Source organism: Cetorhinus maximus, chromosome 5, assembly GCF_964194155.1.
Source record: "Cetorhinus maximus chromosome 5, sCetMax3.hap1.1, whole genome shotgun sequence".
NCBI lineage: Eukaryota > Metazoa > Chordata > Chondrichthyes > Lamniformes > Cetorhinidae > Cetorhinus > Cetorhinus maximus.
In genome coordinates this window covers 40461960-40484032 of record NC_135883.1, presented here as the reverse complement: position 1 = coordinate 40484032, position 22073 = coordinate 40461960, and the positions used below count along the sequence as shown (strand labels likewise).

At 40.9% G+C, this 22073-nt stretch overlaps 1 protein-coding gene across 6 annotated transcripts in view; it reads right to left on the bottom strand.

Moving 5' to 3' along the window:
* Positions 1 to 2717: 2717 nt before the first annotated feature.
* Positions 2718 to 22073, bottom strand: part of znf451 (zinc finger protein 451) — an 81318-nt gene continuing 61962 nt past the window's right edge. For 4 of the 6 annotated variants that reach the window (XM_078541826.1, XM_078541828.1, XM_078541827.1 and 1 more), the window contains exons 10-15: positions 18872 to 20481; positions 13860 to 14024; positions 9270 to 9400; positions 6417 to 6603; positions 4488 to 4574; positions 2718 to 3645 (exon numbers count right to left, since the gene is read on the bottom strand). In XM_078541826.1, the coding sequence (XP_078397952.1) occupies positions 3599 to 3645; positions 4488 to 4574; positions 6417 to 6603; positions 9270 to 9400; positions 13860 to 14024; positions 18872 to 20481 (2227 nt within the window). In that variant the 3' untranslated portion in view covers positions 2718 to 3598. Of the gene's footprint in view, positions 3646 to 4487; positions 4575 to 5679; positions 6604 to 9269; positions 9401 to 13859; positions 14025 to 18871; positions 20482 to 22073 lie in introns of all 6 variants that reach the window. The other 2 variants (XR_013576588.1, XM_078541825.1) reach the window with 2 other exon arrangements.

Below are 22073 nucleotides of genomic sequence, written 5' to 3'. Positions count from 1 at the left end.
AAAGAAGGACTCTTGACAAGAGACAAGCAACAACTTTTAGCAAGATGCATTTTCCTCAATGTTTCACCTAGTGAACTGTTGGTGGAGAGTGGAAACGTCAGTTTTTTTTTAAATCTTACTTTCCTCTCACGTTTTCTCTCTCTCAATCCACTGTTCCTATTTCTCTTTCTGTATCTCATATGACTCCACTCGATTTCCTTCTCCATAAATGTCACTTGATAGCACAGAACTTGAATATTATTGAAAAGATAGACGTTGCGGCAGCTTTTCATCATCAGACCAAATGCAGGAACACCAAATTTCAAACGATCATAAATTACTGGAGAAAATGGTGTAGATTGACTCTGATTGACTGGTCTCCCATTGGCTAAAGGAAAAAAACTTGCATTTATATAGTACCTTTTATAACCTCAAGATGTCCCAAAGCATTTCACAGCCAATGGAACACTGGAATGTTCCTCATTATTGTAATGCAGGAAGTACAGCAGTCACTTTGTACACAGCAAAGATCTCATAAACAGCAATATGGTGAGGAGAAAGGGAGGGGCAATCAGCCTCAAATATACTTACATTTCAGGGAAGTATATTTAAGAGATTTGCTATGTTGGTTGCGGTTTACAGTGGCTCCTTTAAGGGAACAAACTATGAATTTGAGTCAGCCATACATACCACCTTCAAGTCATGTGGTTATAGGAGTTTGTTCTGTGTACACCCAGATGTACGATAGTGGGCCAGTATCCATTGTGATGAGAACCAGATAAACAAGTACTTTACACAGATATCTCTTCAATCTCTCTGATGGTGGGCTGAATGGACACTAAATGAGGAAAGACTTGATTCAAATTGTTGCTCTTGCTTTATTAAAATATACTGTACATACAAAGCAAGAGTTACAATCAGATCCACTTAGTTCAATTGATATCACTTGCCTTTGGGCAAGGATAAGTTGTAGGCAGAGAGCCGCAAGTTCTTCATGCATTTTTGGATCCTGCAGCTTTGTTGAGTGTTGGCCATTCTGGAGAGTTAAGGGTTAATAATCAAACTTCCTTGTATCTTGGAACAACAGGCTTTCCAGCATAAAAGGATGGCTCTGACATGGAAATAAATGACAGCAATGACTTACTATGAGTGATTAAAGTGTAACTTTCCTGGCGAGAATAATAAATGTAGGTAGAGATGTCCAGCGGCTATCATATATTAAGATCACGGTTAATTAAAGCTGTTCTTCAGAGTTTAATAACAGGCAGGAAGTCTTGTTTGAAGAAAGTAGCCTTGCAGTAAACAGCTACTATTTGTCAATACTGCCTTCAAAGGATTTGCAATTGGGAATGTCATGAGGTGTACCTTTGATATAGATAGGTAGGGTATGGTGTATAAAGGAGCATGGTGTTTAACAGTTCTTCAAAGTGCATGAAGATAAAAGTTGAAGCTGAAAAGTCACTGATTCAGGTTGAACTGACCCCTTATCCTGTGTCAACAGTTTGTTCTGTACGCTACACTATAAAGTGTCTCGTACTTACCTGGTGTGTTGTGAACCAGAGAGAAAGGAGGAAGTTGCCTGCTGACAGCGAGCACAGCAAAAATCACTGGGATGTAATATTTCTGGGATATATTTTGGGATAGATGTCCACCATTTAGCACTAGCTGCTTTCTGGAAATTCACATTTGTTCAATCTTCTAACCCAAGTGTTTAATTCCTCTTCAGGAATTGGCCTCTATTAGAGCCAGCAGATCAGATCCTGTATGTACATGAGATTCCAAATTTTTACTCCTTATTCTTGGCTGACACTCCAAGGGCCAGTACTGAGGGAGTGCTGCACTGTCAGAGGGGTCATTGTCTTTCAGATGAGACCATAAACCAAGGCCCCATCTTCCTTTCAGGTGGATGTAGAAAGATCCCAATACAAACTTCAAATAACAATGGAGTTCGCTCTGGTATCCTGGTTAATGTTTATACCACAACCACATCAATACAATAGATTTAATTACATTGCTGCTTTTGGAAGCTTGCTGTGTGGCAAATTGGTTGCTGCATTTCCTACATTACAGTGGCTACACATCAAAATTACTTAATTGTTTGGAAAGCACTTTGGGAGGGCAGGATCCAAGATCAAAAGAGGCACAACATAAAAGCAAGCTTTATTATTTTCCAGCAAGGTATGATGTTACTACTAGTGCCCTGGCTGAGATGAGCTGATTTAAAACACACCATTTACCCATCGTGTATAGAATCATAGAATATTTACAGCACAGGAGGCCATTCGGGCTATTGTGCCTGTGCTGGATCTTTGCACAGCAATTCACCTACTTTGCACCACTGCCTTTTCCCCATAACCCTACAAATTCTCTTCAGATAAGTATCCAGTTCTCTTTAGAAGACCTTGATTGATTCTGCCTCCGCTCCACTCAGGCAGTACATTCCGCCTGAACATCAAAAGCCACCGCCCACAGCTATCAGGGGTTCCCTATCCTGTCTAACCTCTCTGCATGTAAAAGGTAGAAGTGTTCTCTATTGAACCCCAAGTGCTAATCATGCTTGGTTGCTATGGCATTCTAAAGGGTGCTGATGACGATAGAACATGAAAAACTGTTTGTATCAAAGAGTTGTTACTGTTTTGTGTCGCATCAGTCCCCTTCTTGTTCAACTCATGTTAGAGCAACTTCTCTGCTGGGTTATTTAGCTTCTGCACAGATTAGCAATTACACAATTAACTGGATTGCTTGTATTTTGTTTCCTTTATTGAAAATTATGTTGTTAAAATGTACAATTGGTTTATTCTGTTGAAATCCACAACAACTGCTCTCTCTTGGCTTGCCCTGTTCAGCTTCCTAACCTCTCACATTGTGAATTATGAAGACAAGCCTTTTTAAATATAAACATATATTTTTTCATGGTGGTAAATGTTCAAAAACTGCTCTATTTTGTGATGTCATTTTGATGACTTGATTGGAAAATAAAATTTTTGTGCCATGCCCCATTTTGTTTGACAAAACACTTGTTTTTAGCATGCAGAATATCTGGATATATCTGAGCTCACCTCTATGGCCGTACCCTCAAACAAATCCTGCCTAATCTTCTCTCTGCATGTAAAGTCGGAAATGTTTTCTAAGGCACCCAAAGTGCCAATCATGCTTGGTTGCTATGGCATTCTAAAGGGTACCCATGATAATAGAACATAAAAAAACTTTGCAGAGTTGTTACTGTTATGATTGTGTCGGGTCAGTCCACTTGTTCCAACTCTCCTGTTCTGAGCAAGCTGTCTGTGTCAGCTGCCATAGCAACCAGGCACTTTAACCTTGCATATTTTAAATGCGCTCACGCTGGCACCTCTGCCACTCTATCTCTACTCTCCTGCCATGTAAAAGATGTCTTGTCCTTATTCCTTTAAGGGGCTGCAAAACACTCTGTTAAACACCTCGCCAAAAGCAACATTTCTTCCCAGTGGCAGAGATCAGGAAAGGAAAGATCCAGCTTAGAACGAATGGTTGTGCATTTTTCCATCTGTTCCTCATGGTTTGTTTGCCTCCTCTGCACTCTTGTGGATTTGATATACTGGGGTTTTAATTTTCACTCCTCTCTTCCATCTCTGCTTCCTAATCACTGTTCCTCCAGGCTTCGCAAAATGGCTTCTTCAATTTTGGCATCTGAAACAAAAAACACAGGCATCAAGAAACTTAATGCTTTTGGTAAAATAGAATGATAGAACACTACAGCACAGAAGGGGGCCATTCGGCCCATCATGCCTGTGCAGTCTCTTTGAAAGAGCTATCCAATTAGTCCCATTCCCACTGCTCTTTCCCCATAACCCTGCCACAAGCTATTCCTTTCTTAAGCATTTATCCGATTCCCTTTTGGAAGTTATTATAGAATCTGCTTCCACTATCCTTTCAGGCAGTACATTCCAGGTTGTAACTGAACCAAACTTCTACTCAAGTTGCCTCTTTTTATTGCCAACTACCTTAAACCGGTGTCCTCTGATCACCCATATTTATCCTATCAAAACCCTTCATGAATTTGAGCACCTCTATCAAATTGCCCCAGGACAATCTCTGTTTCTCTAGTCTCTTCACACAAACTGAAGTTCCTTATCACTGGTTCCATTTTAAATAAATCTCTTCAGCACCCTCTTCAGGGCCTTGACAACTTTCCTAAAGCGTGGTGTTTAAATTAAGCTCAATACTACAGCTATGGCCTAACCAATTCTTTACAGTTCCTAAACTTGGCTGGGTCATCAGGGTGTGGTGTTTCTCCATAAATCATTCAAATGGAATCAATAATGTCTTTCACTCAGTCTCCTTTTGCCTGTTTCAGCTCTTTGATAAACCCCATTCCCCTCTCTCCTGTTCTAGGCCCAGTGAAGGATTGCTTTTATTCCTAATGTGCTCAAGTTCTGAGAGCAATAACTAGGCCCAAGATTCTTTGAAGACAGGCAGTGAAGAATACTTCAGATAAAATAAGCTATAAATTACAAAAACAAAGAGAGCACCTTCATCAACTGTTTTCTGCTTTTCCGTAGCCTCTTGCAAGCTCAACACCAGTGTTTTCTGGAGAACTTCATCTTCATCATCACTGTCTGGAATCCAAGAAAGAGAGGAAAGTCAACAGTGTAACTACTGCAGCAGAGAGGCCAGAGGAACCAGAACTGTTTAATATCTAACTAGACAGTGACAAACTTCCAGCTATGTTTGTTCACCTTCTATCAAAAGAGAGGAACATTTCTACATCGCTCCACTTCAATTCAATAATAAATTACAATAGGGAATTGAATAAGTACTTGAAAAGAAAAATAACTACAGGGTTATGAGGTAAGAGCAGAAGAAACTAATTGGACAGATTTTTCAAATAGCTGGCACAGGTATGATGGACCAAATGGCCTCTTTCTGTGCTGTCTGATTCTCCACAGTGCTCAACATAGTGGCACCATTCCAGAGGAGAGATAGCAGTGAACAGCATCTCAGATGGAGACAGGAAATATCTGCTGTCTTGGACAACTACACTGAACAACAGTAAAGCTCAGGATGCCACTTGGCCCATCAGCCTAGGCTGCCTTTGCTCTTTCCCCATATCCCCGAATTTTTTTCTCCTTCAAGTATTTATCCAATTCCATTTTGAAAGTTACCATTGAATCTGCTTCCACCACCCTTTCAGGCAGGGCATTCCACATCACAACAAAATTCGTAAAAATAATCTCATGCCACCTCTGATTCTTCTTAAATTTGTGTCTTCTCAGCCCTTAGATAAGAATAAATGGAGAAATTGTTTCCAAGTCCTTCATGACTTTAAACACCTCCGTCAAATCTCCACTTCACCGCCTCTGTTCTAAGGTAAACAGCTCCAGCCTCTCCATCAACTTCATGTAACATCCCTCATGTTTTCTCATGAATGTCTTAGTTCGTTTTGAACAACCAAACAAGAAACACGAGCGGGAGGTTTCTTCCCCCTCCTCCCATCAAAAATAAGACAATAATGACTGTCGACAACTTTCCCAAAAATAAAATTACCATCCAGAAATCTTGCCCAAACTCCAGAAAGCATGGCCATCAAGATCACAGCCTCTTTGCTCACTCAGTTAGTAGCCTGTACACTACTTGTATTTCTTTAGCTAATTTCCTGAACATCAGCCCAGGCTGTTGTGGTAGGGAACAATTGTACAGGAAGGTAGGAGATGCCCAGCTCACCATGAATATTACCCACTGGGTTATAGCAGCAAGTAGCAGGCATACATTTGGAGCCATTTTCCTGGCAAGTTCCAAATTTCTTCTCCTCTTTCAAATTTGTCAATAATAAAGTTCAGGATCTCCGAACTAATGCCTAAAAACTGCACAGCAGCAAAAAGATGTTGAAATTTAGTCTTTTATATTTCATCCACTTACAGATAACAAGGCAGCGTGTGTCAACTGTTAGTTAACCACACCTTCCGCCATCACCCCCGGTGTCCTTTAATCATTTCTACCCTCCCAATCACAAACCTCTTCCTTTTGTTCTTTTCTCTCTGCCTTTGTACTTGCTTAAAATCTTTTACATCTCGGACATCTCCCAATTCTAATGGAAGCTCATCAACCAGAAACATCAAACCTCTTTCGCTCTTGCTTCACAGATTCTGCCATAAGTACTCAAGAGTATCTCCAGCATTTGCTGTGTTTTTATATCAGATTTCCAGTAGTAGCTGCTGTGTTTCGCTTTTGTTTCCGCAGTTCGTTGGGTGGCTGCTTTCTAATTGAACAACCAAATGGAGAAATCCACACCGAGAGTTACGTTTTAAAAACCTTCAGCAAAGCATCTCAAAAAATGCTAGTTGTCAAAAGTAAAAGAATTACATCTAACATCAATGTAGGAATCATAGACGCATTTATTCCAGTTAAGCAGTGTCATGGGATTTAACTTTTCTTCAATCATCTTAATGCTTCTGCCCCACCTTTCCCAATATCAGATATACTATTCAGTAAGGCACACATCAGCTCCCCTTCCATCTGGTGGGGGTTCAGAATGTGGCCCGGACGCATCGTTTTCTTCAACTGATTCTTCAACTCCTCAAAGCCCTTGTCTCCAGAGAGTACGGTGAAAGGGATATGCTTTGGCAACTGTTCGTCCATACGCCCAGCCTGTAAAATTGAGAGTTGGGGGGGGGGGGGGGGGGGAGGAGGAGGAACAATAAGAGCAAGGGGGGAGGGAAGGTCACAGAAGTGGAGTTGTTGGAGAACATAAAAGAAAATGTTACATTTTTACCATTTGTCAGAGGTGCAGTTTCCCTATTCTCCAATGTTACAATTTAAATGGTACAATGTTCAAGGGGCCACAGCAACAGAGACCTGAGAGTTCACATACAAAGTCTTTGAAGGTACAGGAGAAGTTGAGAAAACTGTTAAAAGCACACAGGATCCCTAGCTTTATAAATAGAGAGGCAGAGTAAAAAAGTAAGGAAGTAATGCTAAATCTTTATAAATCAGTGGTTAGGAGTCAGCTACAGTTTTATCATCAATTCTGGGCACTGCGCTTTAGGAAGAATGCTGAGGCCTTAGGGAGGGTACAGAAGAGATTTACTAAAATGGTAAAAGAATAAGAGACTTCAGTTAATTTTAAGACTAGAGAAGCTGGGGTTGTTCTCCTTACAGCAGAAAAGATCAAGTGATAATTAGAGGGGCTCTGATAATCAATCAGGTGAAATTGGCAAGAAGGCCAGCACAGACACAATGAGTCAAAATGACCTCCTTTTGTGTTTTATTATTCTGTGACTTCTATTGCTCTTTTCTCCCCCTACTGGTTACTAAAATTGATTGAAGGAAAACAGAAGATAGCTAATCTGAGATTTGCATAGGATTTAGCAAAATGACTGTTCAATTACATGTAGTTATCTGACTGCCCTTTCTCTCAATGGATCTCCATTGGCAGGGTCATGGGCTGAAGCTCCCCCACACTGGAGTGTATGTAACAACTTCAACGACCGTCTCCACTGTGTAGAGAGGGTACACTAGTGTTTATGCAATTTGCCTGCCATATGCAGTCAAATCAAAAGTATCCAAATTTACATATAAATCACCCAAATTGCATCCAGATGCTCATGACTAGGCTAACTGCACTTTAACAAGGTGTGAACAACTGACCCAACACCCTCTTTTCCCCCATTACAACAGCGATTACACCTCAAAGTACTTCACTAGCTGTAAAGCACTTTGAGATGTCCTGTGGTCATAAAACTATTACATAAATGCAAGTATTTCTTTAAAATAGCAAAGCTTTTTAAAAATGAGAAGGTACTTATTGGATTACCTCAAATAGCTGGTGAGCTTAATACATTATAAGCAAAGTTTTTGTAATTGGCTCCTGCAGTACTGTAAAATGGTTTGTGCTACTTGTTATATATAGGCAGTTTCCAGTATAAGCGTGGATAGAATGAGCAATGGGGACCATTTTTTGTTTATTTACGATTATACAAGACAATGACATAAGCAGGGCCAAAAAGATTTCTGACAATTATGGTCAAAGATCATGGGATAATTATGGATGAGGAAGACCATTCAGCCCATTTTAATTCATCATCCAGAAAGTGAGCTGCACTTCCCTTCCTTCCCCCATTGCAGCTTCCTACAGGGGTCTGTTAGCTCAGTTGGCTAGACAGCTAGAGTGCAATGCCAACAGTGCGGGTTCAATCCCTGTACCAGCTGTGGTAGCTCACTGAGGCCTGTCCCCTAGCGTTGCCACCAGGCACGTGGAGTGGTGCCCTTCAAACTATTTATAAAACCCATTTGTCTCTCTATAATGGGGTGAGAGATGCCAAGGTCCGTCATGCGCTACGGTTAATGACCTTCTGATTTCTTAAAACATTGCAAGGATTTAACCTCCATGACTCCATCTACCTTGCATGAACATATGCAACAAGGCAGCTAGGGAAGTTCTCCAGTGTCTTGGTCAAAATATTTATCCCATTTATCCCTCAATCAACACCTAAAACAGATTATCTGGTCATTATTACATTGCTATCTGTGGAGTCTTGCTCTGCATAGATAGGACACTGCACTTCCTACATTACAACACTGACTACACTTCAAAAGGATTTCTTTGGCTGTAAAGCAGTCTGGGATGTCCCAAAACTGTGAAAGGCATTATAGAAACAAAAGTTTCTTCTCTCATCTGCCACTGTTCTACCCATGGATGTAGGTACGTCCCAAATCATTCCATAATTTCTGAGCTCCTCCGTGCATTCCACTGCCCCTTAAAGTTTGTTGTCATCCACATATCTTTACCACTTGGTATTTAAGTTTCAGAATCCAATTCATCGATGTAAGTTTGTGGCCCTCAATTAAAAGACCTGGCTTTTCTCTCATCCCCTACACATGAACGGTTATCTATTTTCCTTCTTTCATCCAGCCCTAATTGCCCATCTTTAATTGTCCTTGAATGGAAAGGCTTGCTAGGCCATTTCAGAGGGCATTAGGAGTCAACCACGTTGCTGTGGGTCCGGAGTCACATGCAGGGCAGACCAGGTAAGGACGGCAGATTTCCTTGCCTAAACAACTGATGATATTTTCATGGTCACCATTACTGAGAGTAACTTCATATTCCAGTTTCTTTTTAATTAATTGAATTTAAATTCCACCAGCTGCTGTGTTGGAATCTGAACCCATGCCCCCCTAGAGCATTAGCCTGGGCTCTGGATTACTAAGCCAGTGATGCTACCACTACGCCATCCATGCCACTCCCCACTTAGTCCCCATCTATAGCCATTGATTTGTATAAAAGAACCAGGTTAAAAAAAGCAAAGAACACAAACATGCATGCAGATGGCAAAATCAGCAGCATCCTTCCTAGTACTGCACCGTGGATGAAGGAAAAAACATCCAGTGTTGACAAGAAAATTGTAGACAGGACAGTTTTCTGGTGGTTTCCAGTGGTTCCTTCCACCTAAGAAAAAAATAAATTAAAAACATAACGGTGAATTGTAGAAAAATACGATATCTTTTTTTAAAAAGCACAAAAGCCAAGGATAAGGAGAGGATGCCGAGATTCACTCCTCTCGTAATCCTGCAACCCTCAATTAAAGATTACAGCTGCTTTTGTATATCTTGGAAACTCTTGCTCGCTAACCAAACGGATATTACTTCTTCCCCTACAACGTATTTAAATATCATCTCCATCAAGTTAAACACATTCTTCCCTTTCATCAACCTCCATCCAACCGAACCCCCGCCCATTCCCAACCTGATCCAATTTATTTTAAAGTAATTATGTGGGTTTAGCTTAAGGATATAATATTAGTGGGGAGGAGAGAAAATAAAGTTAACATTTGCATGGAAGGGACAAAACAGAGCTGACTGGTTTTCAGATGGTTGGAAGTGAAGAGGTGTCGCACAGGATTCAGCAAGGCCACTTCAGTGACAAGTTTTGTTCGAAGTCACTCCTGCAAAGTGCCTTTGGATGTTATACTACTTTAAAAGTGCTATATAAATGCAAGTTGTTGTTATATATTAATGTTATAGATATAAGCTCAGAGTGAACAATGTTAAAATTTCAGGTGATCCCAAAACAGGAATTGTAGTTACCAGGAGGAAGTTGCAAAGGGATATTGATAAGCTGGTGGAATGGGGCCAAAAAAGGATTCAATGTTACTGAGTGAAAGGTGAGGTTTTTTTTGTAGTTACAATACAAACAGGAGTAATAATACTCTGACTGAAAAGTAGTTGGAACAGCAGAGATTCACAGGTACATGCCCATAGTGGGGTTAATGTCAGCCTTGGCTCAGTGGATAGTACTCGTGCCTCAGTCAGAAGGTTGTGGGCTCAACTCCCTCTTCAGGACTCACGCCTGACAATCTAGACAATGGCAGTACTCCAATGCAGTACTGACGGAGTGTTGCACTGTCAGAGATGTTGTCTTTTGGATGAGATGTTAAACAGAGGCCTCATCTGCCTTCTCATGTAGGCATAAAATATCCCATGGCACGATTTCAAAGAGGAGGAGATTTATCCCTGGTGTCCTTGCCAATATTTATCCCTCAGTCAACACCACAAAATTATCTGGTTGTTATTACATTGCTGTTTGTAGGTGTTTGCTGTGCACAAAATTGGCCGCACCAGTTCCTATATTGCAACAGTGTCTATACTTCAATAATACTTCATTGACATTAGGACATCTGGTGTTCATGAAAAGCATCATGTAAATTCAAGTCCTTCTTCTTGCCCTAGGTTTATAAGGCTGTAAAACAGTCAACTAAATTCTATCACATGAGCTACAGAATTATAAAAACCAAGAGATAATAATGATTCAATGGTAAACCTTAATTAGACTTTGTCTAATGCCGTTGATATTTTCTAAGTGTTCTGTTATCACATCCTTTATAATAGATTCTAGCATTTTCCCTACTACTGAGGTTAGGCTAATTGGTCCGTAATTCACTGTTTTCTCCCTCCCTCCTTTTTAAATTGTGGGGTTACATTTGCCACCTTCCAATCTGCTGGGACTACTCCAGAATCTACAGAATTTTGGAAAATGACAACCAACACATCCACTATTTCCACAGCCACCTCCTTTAGTACTCTGGGATGTAGGTTATCGGGCCTTGGGGATTTATTAGCTTTCAGTCCCATTAATTTCTCCAACATTATTGTTCCAGTAATGCTAATTTCCTTCAATTCCTCCTTCTCATTAGACCCTGGGTTTCCTAGTATTTCTGGGAAGTTATTTGCGTCTTCCTCCGTGAAGACAGAACTAAAGGAACTGTTTAATTGCTCTGCCATTTCCTTGTTTTCTATTATAAATTCTCCCATTTCAGACTGTAAGGGACCTACATTTGGCTTCACTAATCTTTTTCTTTTTACATACTTATAGAAGGTTTCACAGTCTGCTTTTATGTTCCTTGCAAGTTTACTCTCATACTTTATTTTTCCCCTCTTAATCAATCTCTGGTCCTCCTTTGCTGAATTCCAATCTGCTCCCAATCCTCAGCCTTGCTCCTTTTTCTAGCAACTTTAAATAACTCCTCTTTGGATCTAATACTATCCTTAATTTCTTAACCATGATTGGGCTGCTTTTCCTGTTGTTTTTTGCACCAGAAAGGAATGTATAACTGTTGCAATGCATACATTTGTTCTTAAATATTAGCCATTGTCTACCCACCGTCATGCCTTTTAATGAAGTTCCCCAAACTATCTTAGCCAACTCATGCCTCATACACCTTTGTAGTTTCCTTTGTTAAGATTTAGGACCCTAGTTTCAGATTGGACTACCTCACTTTTCATCCTAATGAAGAATTCTATCATATTATGGTCTCTGTTCCCTAAAGGACCTTGCACAACAAGGTTATTAGTGAAACCCTTCTCATTACACAAAACCAAATCTAGGATAGCTTGTTCCCTAGTTGGTTCCTCAACATTCTGGTCTAAAAAAAACCACGTCATACACACCAGGAATTCATTCGCCACAATATTATTGCTAATTTAGTTCGCCCAGTCCATATGTAAATTAAAGTCACCCATGTTTACTGTAGCACCCTTGTTACATGCATCGCTAATTTCCTGTTTAATGTCGTCCCCTAGTTTATCACCACTGTTTGGAAGCCTATAGGCAACTTCCACAAATATTCTCTCTACTTTAGATAAAAACAAAAAGCTAAAAGCTAACTGCGGTTCTGCTGAAGGGTCGTGAAGGCTCGAAATGTTAACTGATTTCTTCTCCACCGATGCTGCCAGACCTGCTGAGTTTTTCCAGGTAATTCTGTTTTTGTTCTCTCTACTTTGTTGTTCCTTAGCTTTTTACATCTAGATTTTCTGAGCCAACATCCTCTCTCACTATTGCACTGATTTCATCCTTAACTAACAATGCCACCTCCTTTTCCTTTTTGCCTGTCCGTTCTAAATATCTACTACCCTTGGATATTCAGTTCCCAGCCTTGGTCACTCTGCAGGCATGTCTCTGTAATCGCAATAATATCGTACCCGTTTACATCTATTTGTTAATTAGTCTACCTTATTGCGAATGCTCCGTGCATTCAGATAGTGCCTTTAGGCTTGCCTTTTTAACATTTTTTTGTGTACTACGGACTTATTTGCTGCTCGCCCTCATTTCCTCTGCCTCCCACTTTTGCTTTCTACTTTTGTCTTTCATTCTGAGCTTTGTTTTCCTCTCGTGTCTTCCTGTTCAGGTTCATATTTCCTTGCTAATCTAGTTTTCTAGGTGCATTAACACTTCTTTAATAATAGATTCCAGCACTCTCCTGACAACGGATGTCAAACTAACTGGCCTGAAGTCCCCTGTTCTCTCTCTCCCTTCTTCTTGAATAGCAGTGTTACATTTGCTAATTTCCATTTGCTGGGGCTGTTGCAGAATCAGAAAGTACATCCTTCTGATTTCCGTTTGTTGTGCAGTCTGAACTAAATTAAAATTTTTAACGCAAAATATTTAAATGCAGTGTGAAAAATGCTTCAATAAAGCGCAGCATCTCTTTTAGAACGTTAGGACATAAGCCATCAGGTCCTGGAACTTTGTCAGATTTTAGTGCCATGAGTTTCTGCAGTACCTTCTCTCTGCTGAGATGAATTACTCCTTACTCACTTCCTTACTCTTATTAGCCCCTAGATTACGTTCTATTTCTGGTGCATAACTTGTGTGCCTACAGTGAAGACAAACACAAAATATTTGTTCAATGTCTCTGCCTTTTCCTCATTCCCATGATAATTTCTCCTTTCTCTGCTTCTAAGGGACCAACATTTATTTTAGTTACCATTTTCCTTTTTATTTATACTTGTAAAAGCTCTTGCGATCTGTTTTTATCTTCCTGGCTGGTTTACTCCCATATTCTAATTTTTACTTTTTTTTAATCAATTCTTTGGTGGTTCTTTGCTTGTTTATAAAACATTCCCAATCCTCAGACTTATTACTATTCTTTGCACTATTATAAGCCTTTTCTTTTAATCTAAGACCATCCTTAACATCCATAGTAAGCCACGGATGCATCTTTCTCGCTGAGTTTTTGTTCCTCAGTGGAGTATGTTTTTGATTAACATTTTGAATTGTTTCTTTAAATGTTTTACTGTTTATTTAGCACCATACTTTTTAGTCTATTTACCCAATTAACCGTAGAGAGTTCTCCCCTCATACCCAGCTAATTGGCTTTGTTTAAGTTTAAGGTGCTTGTCTATGATTGGAGTATGTTGTTTTCAAACTTACTGTGGAATTCAATTGTATTATGATCACTATTTCTCAGTGTATCTTTTACAATGACATTACTAATTAACACTGCCTCAAAGCCTATCATCCGCACTGGATGGTATCGTGTTGTAACTTCTATATATTTTTCAGATTATAGCCATAATCCAAGACAGTTTTTTACCCTTCAAAAAAAAAACCTAAAGTGTATTGAACTAACCTTGAAATCCCCAGAAAAATGTGCCTTGGTTAAGATGTCCCGGTAGATGGTTGAAAAAGCCCGCCCAATTATCCAAATCGATGAAAACAAGGTGAGTCATTGTGCGGAGCAGGTCTAAGTCGGGCAACTCTATGTCTTCTTCCTGATTTATGGCTTCCTTTTCTACTAATTAGAGAAAGGGAGAAAAAAGACAAAAAAGTTTATAAATCATTGCAAAGTTACAACTTCAATAAGTCCTTTGAATAAAATAAGAGTGCACTAGACTGTGCCAAGAGCACCAAATTGAATTCAAATGGACAGGCCTTGCTAAAACAATAATGGTGTGTTAACAATGCACTCCATTTTTATACACAAATTTTATACTTTTACCTTGCTTTTTCTATTTCTTTTCTCACACTCATTTATAAGCATAAAATTCCAGATGGGGAATGATCCACTCAGTCCATAAAAATACGCCCTCTAGCAAATCAAAGCTCATCCAATTCTCTACAAATATATGAACGTGGTGACATACAAGAAATCATGGGTCAGGTAAAAGTGTGTCTCATCTGAACTTAAAAGACTGAAGTCTAAATGTTCCACAACAGACTAATGAATAAGGTCAGAGAATGTGGAGTCAGTTGACAAGTGTCAGAATGGGTTGCTAGCTGGCTTCAAGCAGAAAGCAGAGAGTAGGATTAAAGGCTAGTTATTTAAAGTGGCAGAAGGTGGAAGTGGCATTCCACAAGGATCAGTGCTGGGATCACTGCTGTTTACAATTTACAACAGCACTTTGGACTTTAGCATCCAAAAAGCAATTTCTAAATTTGCTGAATTTTAACAGCGTTTTGGTTTAAAACAAACTCAAGCACTCAAGACGCTATAAGCAGCAACTTTGAAATTTGGTTAATGCAAGGAATAACTTGGTCAACATAACTGAATTCTTCCTTTAAATATAATCTGGGACTGTGCTTTAACCTCCATCAATGAAGCACTTCAATGTGCTGAGGCGGTGCACGTCAGGACACTGAATGGGAAGGGGGATGGGGGAAGATAGTCAATACTGATGAGGACAAACAAATTACAAGAGGGCATTAACACACTTGCAAAATAGGCAAATAATTGGCAAATGAAGTTCAACCCAGTTAAATGTGAGGTAATCCATTTTAGTAGGAAGAATAGGGAGGTCACTTATTACTTGGAGACGGAAGACTAGGTTGTATCAAGGAGCAAAGGGCCCTCGGAGTAAAAACATACCAATCACTAAAAGCTGTGCCACAGGTCAGAAAGGCCATAAAAAAAAACAAACCAAGAACTAAGTTTACTTCCAGAGGGATAAAATTGAAAAGCAGGGAAGTTATGCTGAGCCTGTATCTAACTTTGGTTAGACCACACTAAGAGCACTGTGTGAATTTCTGGTCGCTATTTTATAAAAAGAACAGGGAAATACTGGAGAGGGTGCAGAGGCAATTTACAAGGATGATACCAGAAAGATGTGGGTATACATATCAGGAAAGGAATGACAGGCTGGGTGTCTTTTCTCTTCAAAAAAGGCCGAGGGCTGACCTAATCAAGGTCTTTAAAATTATGAAAGGGTTTGATATAGTGGGTATAGAGAAAATGAATCCTCCTCTTGTGGGGAAGAGCATAACGAGAGGCCATCAAGAAATCCAATAGGGAATTCAGGAAAAAACTTCTTTACCCAACGAGTGGTGAGAATGCAGTGCTTGCTACCACAGGGAGTTGTTGAAGTGAATAGTTATAGACACAGTTAAGGGGAAGCTAGACAAGCATTTGAGGGAGAGGGGAATAGAGGGTTACGATGGTAGATTTAGATGAGAAAAGAGGGGAGGAGGCGCCAGTGGAACATAAACACTGGTTGGGTTGAATGGCCTGTTTGTGCTGTATATCCAATGTAAACCTTGATGGAAATAAATTGACTAGTTAGTAAGTACAGTCATTTCTATTTAAAACAAACCAAGCACTCAGGACACTATAACCAACAACTTTGAAATTTGGTTAATGCAAAGGAATAATTTGGTCAACATAATCAAAGTCCTGCTTTAAATGTAATCTGGGAACTGTGTTTTAGTTTCCACCATTCTGTGTAGAGGTTATAGGGATCATGCAGCCCACAAGCACTTCAATGTGCTGAGGCAGTGTACGTCAGGACACTGGCATTTACTAATGCCCCACTGGGGAAGCTCGCAATCTTGGTGCAGCACAGCAGATGGCCATTAAGCCCATCGAGTCTTTACCGGCTCTTTCAAAGAGCAATCCAGTTAATCCTACTCCCTGCTCTTTCCCCATATCCCTGCAACCTTTTTCCTTCAAATATTTATCCATATTTGAAGGCTACTATTGAATTTGTTTCCACCACCCTATCAGGCAGTGAATTTCAAATCCTAACCAATCATTATATAAAAAAGTGTTTGCTCATTTTGCCTCTGGTTCTTATCCTCTTAAATCTGTGCCCTCAGGTTATCAACCAGAAGCCAATTCAGGTTAGTAGTCATGGGTGATCTGCGAATGGAATGGGAGGTTTGGATGGGCTCATGGAGCAGAAGCTGGCCAAGAGAGCACTGGAGTAGTAGAGTCTAGAGGTAACAAAGGCATGGGTGAGGGTTTTAGCAACCAACAGCATGAAATAAAGTGGGAGGCGAGTCATATTAAAGTGAGAGATGGTGGTCTTGGTGATGAAGTGGATATAGGGTCAGGATCTCAGCTCATGGTCAAACAGGTCATCAAAATTGCAAAAAAGTCTAGTTCAGCCTCTGACAGTGGCTATAGGAGGTGTGCAGATGGTGAAGAGACAAGTTAAATGGCTTAGGTCTTCCCAATAGTTAAATAACTGATGAGAAACACAAGTTGAGTAAATCCTGTTTCACTGGAATTTTTAATTAAATTGCTCCATTAAACGTACATGCTGCTTTGCTCAGCTGAAGCTTACTTTAGCGCATACACTTGTTCAAGCAAAAGATATCGATGAAGCATGAATGAGCCAGTTTAGTTGACCATATGCAACAATAATCCACCCTAATTTTTAAACCACGTTAGTATAAAAGATATACAGCTGAGAAAGGTTCTGAATAAGTATTCGTTTGATTGGAGCATTCAAACTGCTTTGGGTATATTTAATTTGCAACAGTTCGGAACAAAGTTTAACCAAAAGATGTGGCTACCATTGATCACATAAAAAGGTCACTATCAATAAGTCAGGCAGTATCTAAGGAGAGAGAAACAGAGTTAATGTTTCAGGTCAATAACTTCTTCTCATTTCTGATGAAACGTTAACTGTTTCTATCTCCACAGATACTGCCTGACCTGCTGAGTATTTCCAGCACTTTTTGTTTTCATTACAGGTTTCCAACATCTACAGTATTTTGCTTTTGAATTAAGTCAATATCAATCCTATCTGGAGTAACTGTATTCAGTTCTGGGCATTACAGGAATGATACATCAGGAAGGATATACCGGAGGGGGTGCAATGCAGATTCACCAGAATGATGCCAGAGCTAAAAGGGTTAAATTATAAAGCCACAGTATATGGAAGACTTATATTCCATTGAATATAGAAGATCAAGGGGTGAACTAATTAAGGTATTTAAGATGATTAAAAGACTTGATGGGTTGATAGAAAGAAACTATTTCCTCTAGTGGGAGAGTCCAGAACAAGACGACATAGTCTTAAAATTAGAGCCAAGTCATTTAGAGATGTTAGGAAGCACTTCTTCACACAAAGGGTGGTGGAAATTTGGAACATTCTCTCAAAAAGCTGTTTAGGCATTGGTGGCGGGGAACAGGGGCTAATTGAAAATTTCAAAATGTATTGATAGATCTTTGTTAGGAAAGAGTGACAACACCAAAGTGGGGAGATGAAGTTGAAATATAGATCAACCATGATCTAACTGAATGATAAAACAAGTTTGAGGAGCTGAGTAGCCTCCTCCTTATCCTGTAACTAGTAAGGAATATTGCAAGTATATTGCTAACTGAAATGATAGAGAGACTGAAGCTAACTGTTGCCTCTATTTACTACTCCACTTTATGGGCAGTGTTATTACACCTCTGCAATCACCAGCTCGGATCTTCCAGCCACTACAGTGAACCTCCAGCTGCAGAATGGAAAACTCCAGTCCATGTTCCTTCAAAAGCCAAAACACTGACCCACAGTGAAACCTGTACAAATGGATGTGTGACTCACCCATAAACAGTTGCAAATAACTTGCACAGTTAAATATACACAAGGCAGTATGAAACCAGAGGCAGCAATTAACTACAAAAACAGCCTTCAATGCATCAAAGGCAATAAATGCTGGCCTAGCCAGCAACACCCACATCCCATCAATGAATTTTTAAAAAGCCCTTTTATACTAAAACATGCGATAGAGCCTGTTGCAAAGCTGCAGCACCTGGAAATTCTGAGTTGCGATCACTGGCACTTGCCCTTACAACTTACTTCCTTTCTGCCCCCAAATTGTGTATGCTGGCCAGTGAGAGGAAGCAGTAGGTTTTGAGAAACATAGCTTTTGCGGAATGGAGAGCCCTTTACCCAGCATCCATAGCAGCAGAGAAACCCTTCTCTCTCTGGCACAGAATTCTTGTGGCTTGTGTCAAAATGGATGCTGGGTTATTTTGTTTTATGACAGTTCTATGAAGTATTCTAGGTGGTTTTATAATGTTACCGGCACTATACAAATGCAAGTTGTTGTTATGAAAATAAGGACACCTGCAAAAGAGACATTTGATCCCTGTGTCCTCAAAGTGAGTGTGTGCAACAAATTTAACTGTAGATACTGAGAGCTTCAAAGCATGTGATCCTTTAAACAATGCATGGTCAGCTGCAAAACAGGTTATAGGATTAGCAGTTAACAATTTTGTGCTAAACTTGCCCTCGCTCAGCTCAATCCATAGCCCACTACCTTTTCTCTTTAGTCTCTTGGCACAACGGGTGACATCCCTGCCTTTTTGAGGAAAAGCTGCCACTGACCTACTTGCTGGCAAGGATTGGGCAAGTGTAATACGAGGGCTACCTGCGGTCGTTGGAAAGACCTCATGACTGGTCGAGGCCTCAGTATCGTCGTCCTGTGGCACCTGCTTGGCGTTGCTGCAGAACGCAGCCACGTGAGGGGCGGTGGCCTCGTTCTCAGCTGGCAAGGATGGGGCCGGCCACACCTCCTGTGAAGTGCAGTGCTTACTGTGGTAGTGCATCTGGGCACTTTCGCCATCATTAAAAGCCTTGCTGCAGATGCATTTGATTGTAAAGGACCTGGAGCCTGTCTCTCTCGCCCCATGGCATTCCACCATATGATTCCGGATGTCTTCCTCTGACTGGGCTGTCGCCGAGCACGAGCAGCGGAACCACAGCTTGCCTTGCTCAAACAGGTTCCTCAAGCACCTGCAGCTGTCCTCCTTCCTTAATTTTTTGGAGTTATAGTGCTGTCGACACCCACAGGACATCAGTAAATGCTCCTCTGGAGCTTCCTCCTCCATTTCTTTCTCAGTCACTGCATCCCCATGCTCCACGAAGACATAATCAGTGCTGTGGAAAGTCTTGTAATGTTCAAGAAATTCACCTTCGGAGTTGAACTCGATGTCGTCACACAATCCACAGAAATACTTTACGCTTAGCTCGTTGTCGTGCTGATCGCGACTATGGCGGTACAGGGTTTCCACTCTGTGGAAGTGTTTCCTGCACAAACCACAGCTGTATTTGTGAAACTGGTGGTTTGCTATGCAGCTGCAGTGCTGGGCGACACTTTCCTCCGAGTCAAACATCTCTTCACACAACCTGCACTGCCAGGAGCCATCGGCCACGACAGCTTCCCCTTCGGGGCTGTTTGGATCCAGCTGCTTCCCTTCACCTTCTTTGCCCCCCAAATCTGCCAAGCTCCATGCTGTTTTGGATGAAGAAGGCTCAAAAGCCAACAACTCATCTTTGTCCACCTGCTTCTCGTAATAGTAAGCATGACCACTGTGACGCTCCACAATGTGGGCCATGAGATCCTCTTTCCTTCGCAATTCCGCGTGGCAGCGTTCACACCACAAACGGTAGTTGGTCAAGTGAGCTCCCCCGTGACTACGGCTCATATGCAAGCCAATAATCCCGGCATCGAGCGCCAATTTGCCGCACACCAAACACTTGTGGCGGATTCCATTGGCTGCCATGACGTGTTTCTCCACAGCCTCTTCGCTGTTGAACCGTTGGTGGCATTCACAGAACCAGAGCCTGGCCCCCAGGTGGGTGTCACACTCCACTTTTTCCTCCTTCACCTGCACGTTGTTGCATTCTCTCCTGGTCCTCTTGCTGGAGGTGGGCACAGCAGCCTCATTGGAACATGTCTCAGCCAGAGGTCTTTTGAATGGAGAGTTCTTCTTGGCTTTTGACTGATCCAATATCATCCGGAGGTCAGAGGGAGTCTTGCTCTTTTCATTGAAGTGGCAAAACTCCAAGATGGCCTTCTCCATGGTGCGAATCCATCTGATGTTGTGCATGGTTTGCTGAGTATGCTGATTGATCTGATTGTCATCCACAAATAGCTTACTGCAGTCCAGACAGCGTCCCCTCACTTTGAATATTGCAGCAATTTGGCTAATATCCTTTGCAGATACAGCAACAGGGCCAGCCCTTCTGCATCGCGTTCTGCAAAGAAAGAAACCCAGACAATTAAGAATTTATAACAACTTTACACATGAACAGTAAGGAGGCCAATTAGCCCCTCAATCCTACTCCTATTCAAATACATCATGGCTGATCTGCACCTCAACTCCACTTATCCACTTGTTCTCCATAGCCCTCAATAACTCACCCCAACAAAAATCTCTTCATACCATCTTTAAATCTCCAACTGATCCCCACCATGCACAGCCATTTTGGGGAGGTTTCCACAGCCCTTCATATGAAAAGGTGTTTCCTGATCTCTCTCCTAAATGGCCAAGTTCTAAGTTTATGCCCCGTCAATCCTAATTCCCGCCCACCAGAGGAAATGGTTTTTTCCCCCCTCATCAACCCTACCAAATCCTTTTAATGTTTTAAAACCTCGATCAGATCACCCCTCGATCTTCTACACTTGGATAATGAGAGGCATGACATTTGTGCCAGAGGGTAAGGGTTTCAAAATCATTTAAATTGGGAGCTTGAAAGCCGATGAAGGCCATTGATAACATGGATTATTGGGAAATAAGACTTGGTACAGGATAAGATCTGGGTGATGAAATTTTACAATCTGCGAAGGGTTCAATTGGCAAGACCAGCAAGTGCAGCATTGGAGGCTGAAAGTGAAGATTAAGATATGGGCAAGAGATTGACAGGAGTCAAGATGTCTGGGGTTTTTAAACGTGAAAAGGACAGAGGTGTTAAATATGAGGTACAAGTAAATAGGTTAGATCTAACATTTGCATTTTTAGATAAGTGGAGTGTTTGTTTGAATATCAAAAGGAAGTCAGAGGTGACATGAAACATGGTTGCATCTTGCAGGAGCTTCATAGGTAAACAGTAGTGGGGATGTTATATTTTATTGGCCTGAAAGCAAAGACAAGATAGAGATATAAAAGATTTCATATTTGGAAGGATTTTAGTTTCAAAGAGATGAGAGAACAATGGAACCAGAGAGGAAAGGGAAAAGAGGTACTTTGGAGGTAGGTGGAGATAGTTGGAGCTGAGATGGGAGCTGTTAGCTCTGGGCTGGGAGGAGGTGCAGTTTGAATCAACCATCCAGTGAAGCCAGAAAAGTCTTGGGCTGCAACAGCAGTTTTATTCTGAAGTGGATTCCACTGCAAAATGGATGAGGGTAGAGGTCATGTGGTATGCCTTTACTGAAGCTACACCAGTCTGCCTTGTGTAATATTACTGGATTTCTTTTATAGTTAACATCTATAAGGGAGTGTTGCCTGGAAGGTGGTTACTTGTGTATTTGACCAAGTACAGCATTTTTTTTTTGGGAATGTTTTGTAAGACTAACCTTGATTGAGTAACTGAAATCTTGTGTGCTTAAGTTTTCTTTTATTCTTGCTAATAAAACTTTTACCGTTAACCTTTAAAATCCCAAAAGTGTTACCGGACCTCTTACTGCTGAGATCGGTACATCATCTTCTCGTTTTCAGAATACAAAAAAAAGGCTATGAGCTGCAAGCTAACATTCCCTCTGGGATTTGGTTTGTGCAGCAATTAACACCGCCTGTGGTCAGAACACGTTCTATATTCAGCCTGGTTCAGATCTGTATGATCAAACTGAC